At 33.9% G+C, this 5,212-nt stretch overlaps 1 protein-coding gene across 1 annotated transcript; it reads right to left on the bottom strand.

Moving 5' to 3' along the window:
* Positions 1–326: 326 nt before the first annotated feature.
* Positions 327–4,345, bottom strand: LOC137806660 (uncharacterized). Its single transcript, XM_068606881.1, has 6 exons — positions 4,038–4,345; positions 3,467–3,661; positions 2,968–3,084; positions 2,683–2,832; positions 1,316–1,374; positions 327–719 (listed from the first exon to the last, which is right to left on the bottom strand). Exons 1-6 carry the CDS (start codon positions 4,212–4,214, stop codon positions 584–586), a joined length of 834 nt encoding a protein of 277 aa, XP_068462982.1. The 5' UTR covers positions 4,215–4,345; the 3' UTR covers positions 327–583.
* Between the last annotated feature and the right edge of the window lie 867 nt (positions 4,346–5,212).

Raw genomic sequence — 5,212 nt, 5'->3', positions numbered from 1 at the left:
TATGATGTTTGTAGTAAGTGAAGGGTTTAGGTATCTGGAGAATCCCACTAAGCTTTATTTAAAGCTAGCAAAAAGATTGTTAAGATTTTAAAAAAGAACATCTGAGTAAGGCATCTACTCTAAAAAGGGGAGGGAGTAAGTGATAGAGTTATTGTCAGTACATTATGTTGGTGATCTGCATTATAAAGAAAGCATATAATGGTCATCTAAAAATGAGCTTGAAATAAGTCTACCACCAGTGAGGCAAAATTTATTGTTTGAATAACTTCAACAATTTCCACGTCGCACCCATCTACAAGATGAGAGTGTCTTCTCTAATACCATAGTGAGTGACAGCGTCCTCGGAGACCGGGAGCAACATCATATTTATTATTATAACTCCATGTTTTAAATTTTCAGATTCAGACCTCTCGTTTCGGCAAAAACGGTAGAGGATCCATTCCCCAATCAAAACACCTTTATAGGTGAACTTATAAAGAAGCAATATCATTGAATGCTATAACGATAATTACAAACAAAAAATAAGCACTACTCTCTCCCAGCCCACTCTTGTGCAGAGAATGTATAGACATGGATTAAAATGTCAATCGAGGTAGAAAAGCGTCACAATCTTCCGCAATTTTTTTGCTTCTTGACAAGTTTCCATGAGCAACCTACTGTCATGGAAAGCAAAGCAAATCACTTGCTGCACGTGCGAGATGATATCCATATTGCATAACCTGCGTGTGAAAAAATGGAAGGTAGAATAATGCACCAATTTTACAGAAATAATAAAATAGCTTTCTGAGAAAAAATAAATTAGTTGGCCACATTGGCAATCAACACTAAACAGCTTATTCATCGAATTCACATTAGCCTACAAACTGAACTTGCACTAGAACTTGACCAAGGCCCAGTTTGGATTATAGCTAACAACAAAGAACCTTGAAATTGAAATATGTATTAAGTTTTAACTTGTTAAAAAAGCACCTTTAAATAACAGGTTCTACGAGAAAATTAGACGACACACTCAAAAGTTCAAGTGCATAAATTATTTCACCTCTTTGTTTTATTTTATTTTATTTTATTCTCTAGTGGATGTTGATAAACTTGCTTAAATTGGGCCAAAAAAAGTGACATTCTACATTCAGATAAAAAGCAGAAGTTTTTAAAACAACATTGGTATGCATTGTTTCTAGACAGATTCGACTGTTCTGAAGTTAAGATGTGTTGTAAAAAGGTAGTTTTCACCGTTGTTAGTTAAGAATTGAGATTACAACAACAGATAAACTTTTACTTTCTCACATTACACAAATAATAAAAAGCTACTACAAACCTGCTGGCTTCTATTAGAGGTAGATGATCATTGTGGGGCTTTTCTATGACATTTTTCACCTGCATATTCAACAAAATCATAGAAATAATAATCAGTTACTAAAAAACTGGACCAGTCCGCTAAGTAACACCAGAAAACCAGGGAACATTTTAATAGACATACAAAACTGGTTTTTTCTATTTTGGATATTTAAAAAAACTAAAAACTTGAAAATGATGTTTGATCCTAAAAATCCAATTACACAAGACATATCCTACAAAGAAGCCTTTTTCTTCTAAAAAATCTTCTATAACAAAAGTACAGAAATGCTCAAGATCACAGGTGCCTTTAATTAGCTTGTAAACAATCATATATTATATTTATTGCTTCATAGAAAAAAAAAGATGAAAGAAGAAAAGGAGAGGATAATGTATCTTTAAAAGCATGAAACACACTCAAAGACAGACAAACGAAAAGTTCACCAAAAAAAACACAAAAAGGAACAAGAAGCAAACTGTTGTCAGCCAAAAAAGAATGTATCAGGGCTGCTCAATAGTCAATATCAATATGATCTAAGACATATCAAACATGACAACCCTTTTTGAACAAGCATTGGCTGAGCAACAAAGATAAATACTAGGCACGAGAATTTGAAAGATAAAAATGAAGTATTATTGATAATGAATTATAGCTAAATCAGAGAAGGTTACTTTACAGTGTAACATATACGAGAATAATAGTACAACTAATGGTGTAAAGCTCCTTGCAAGATGGACACTAATAGAGACTATAGCAGCTATTTTGCTGAGGAAGAACCCAGTTTTCAGCACAGAAACAAATGATATTATCAGTTTGAACCTACAGTATTGGAGGTCGCCAAGAGGTTCTGTACTTTCTGTTGAAAGAACATGGATTTAGGTAAAACAGGAGAAAAAGGAGAAAATAGAGACTAAATATCGTGGAGAGATGCAGCCTTCAGATGTCATGTATTAAAATGTAACAGTATGATTGTAAAACCCAAAGCACAAACTCTTACTTGTACTAATTATATCATTGGTCACTCAGTGGAGAGGGTATGCCTTGGCACAACAAAAAGGTTGCCACTTGCTACCATATGATATCATAATCACAAAATAGCTAGCTCTCTAACGGAAAATAAAATCTGAGTAGTGCATGGAAAAAAAATAGATATGCAATAAAGGAATCCCTTTTACAACAGGGTAAGTAGATATCAGATAGAGAGACAGAACGAACATATGTTCAGCGAAAAAACCTACCACAATTAACAATAAGCAAAGCAAATGAAATAGCTTTTTTCTTTGAAAGCTATATAAAACTTATATTATAACCTTTAAGAAAGTGTATAAAAAGTTCAAACTAAATCTTACTTTGGACAATAGCTCCTGACTCTCGGGAGGCTGTTTGCTTAAACTTTGTGGTAATATAACTGTAAGCAACTCTGGTTTCTCTGCCCTTAAAGCACCTCGGATAACCGCAGCATTAGTCCCAGATGCTCCAGATGTAAATATATGATTTTTCTACAAACAGAAGGACATGTAATTGAGACACAACCATTGGAATTTTTAACAAAAAATCAAGACTAGTATTGAATAAAATTGTGTCCTACTACAAGCAAACATAACATATTCTCAAGTAAAATAACAGCATCTTACAGTTATAACCATAGCATAGCTAAGAATCTCAATTAGTTCCTGGTAAATGAATCCCATGTTCCGTGTTCCAAAAAAGCCAATAGCTCTCGGTCCTTGCTGTTGAATGGCCAATAACTCCTGTACAAAACAAGTCCAAGTTCAAAATAATGTACAACTTAATGTCGTCATGCAGACAACTGAGGTTGCAATAATTTAAGATTATGAACATTTGTAAGTTGTGTTAAAATGAAATGTCAAAGTAAAAAGACAGAGCCAATAATATTCAAGTAATATGTGGTGTTAGGAAATAAACCTAGTTAAGACATTTCGATATTCTCGAGGAAAAATCCAGTGTAAAAGCATTTTATACTATCATCAAACAATGTATTACCAAATTACCAAAGAAGCTTTACTATTGCAACCATTACCGATAACCTCTAGCTCTTCAACGATGTATCAACAAGAAATAAGATAATTAGGTTAAAGTCCATATAAGTTCTGCAGCAAAATGGTTACAAACCTGCAGATAATCAACATCAGCAACAGGCTTGAACTCTGTTACACGAATTGACCCAGATCCTTCAACAACTGTCTGGGCCTGAGTTGGAATTTGTGTTGTTACTTCATCTTCGGAACCAAATAAGGCCAACCCCTTCTCCAATTCAGAATTTGGGCTGTACGTATCTCGATCTCTATTCATATGTCCATAAAGCCACTATACGAGTACATAAAAACAGAGTCCCTGGTAGTAAAAATTAGTGAACAACAACTGCCCACAAGCCACAATGGCGACGATACAAGATCAAACTGACACGAGCAGAACAAAAGGAGAAAATAATAGCAATACTAACCTAATGACCACAAACTATTCCGCAACATGAAAACACAACTACACTAGAGTTCACAGGTGTATGTATTTTAGAAGGCGAGCACTAGATACAAGGAATTATCAATGAATCGAACTAATGCATGACATAATATTAGGTTTGAGTTATGGATTTCGAATAAAATTAAAAAGCAAAAGGTTTTGACGCGATAAAATAAGAAGGTTGCATATATATAATTTTTGAGAGATGAAGCAAAAGAGATACCGTCCGTCTTGAGGGGAATGGTTTGGGTATGAGGTTCTTGCAGGTGAAGGTGAAGAAGGCATTGATATTAGGGTTTGGTATGGTGTTGAAGGAACAAGAATGGGGAGAGAGGTGAGGGGTGGTGACAATGGAGGAAGTAGGGCATAGGTTGAGAGTTAGAGACACTGTTGCACTCATTCCTTCTTCCTAATCCTCCTAAACTACTATCTCTTCGCTTTTCCTTTTTCCTTTTCCTCGATTTCTTCCTCACCTTTTCTATTCTACAAATGTTACCCTTTTCCTTCTAAAAAACTGCAAAGGCTGAGAACCTCCCAACTAATAACCTGGGACCCACTTCTTGTTCCACTTTGTTATCGTACAAATATAATTTAATTATTTTTCATTATAACCTACTATCAATATTCTTAGTTTTAATACTATTAGAGTCCCCATATATTGTGAATCGCATGACACACATTTGATATCCGTGGATAGAATGAGATTGCACACGAATAAGCAATAGCTGTAAAATAGGATAAAAAATAATATAATACATCGGTTCTTAGAAATAACAAGTGTTATATGTTTTTTTTACTCAGAATGACTCATATTACATCGCTTAAGTCATGTAACCAATGTAATATATGACCCATATTAAAAAAAATTGAATTTTTTTCATAAAGAGTGGGTGGTCATAAACGTCACATAGGTAACCAGTTTTGTATGTGTTAGTATATGTAGAGAAACCTACATCGGTTAAGCAATCTAACCGCGATGTAATATATGGTTTTTATTTAAAAAAATTGATTTTTTTTCATGAAGAGTGGGTGACCATAAACATCACATAGGTAACCAATTATAAACACACGGGTAACCAATTTTGTGTGTGCCAGTATATATGGAGAAACCTACATCGGTTAAGTCATCTAACCGATGTAATATATGATTTTTACATCAATTAAGCCATCTAACTGATGTAATATATAGTTTTTATTAAAAAAAATGATTTTTTTCATGAAAAGTGGGTGACCATAAACGTCACATAGGTAACCATTTACATACCCACATGTAACCAGTTTTGTGTTTGTCAGTATATGTGGAAGAACCAGTTTTGCGTTTGCGTTTTGCGTCAATTAATGTTTCTGTGTTAACATGTTTCATATTATTAATATTTTTATTTTTATAGTCACATACCT

The sequence above is a fragment of the Phaseolus vulgaris genome, chromosome 3 (genome assembly GCF_000499845.2).
Source record: "Phaseolus vulgaris cultivar G19833 chromosome 3, P. vulgaris v2.0, whole genome shotgun sequence".
Lineage (NCBI taxonomy): Eukaryota > Viridiplantae > Streptophyta > Magnoliopsida > Fabales > Fabaceae > Phaseolus > Phaseolus vulgaris.
Note: the sequence above shows the minus strand (reverse complement) of the source record. Positions and strands in the feature narration are given on the sequence as shown.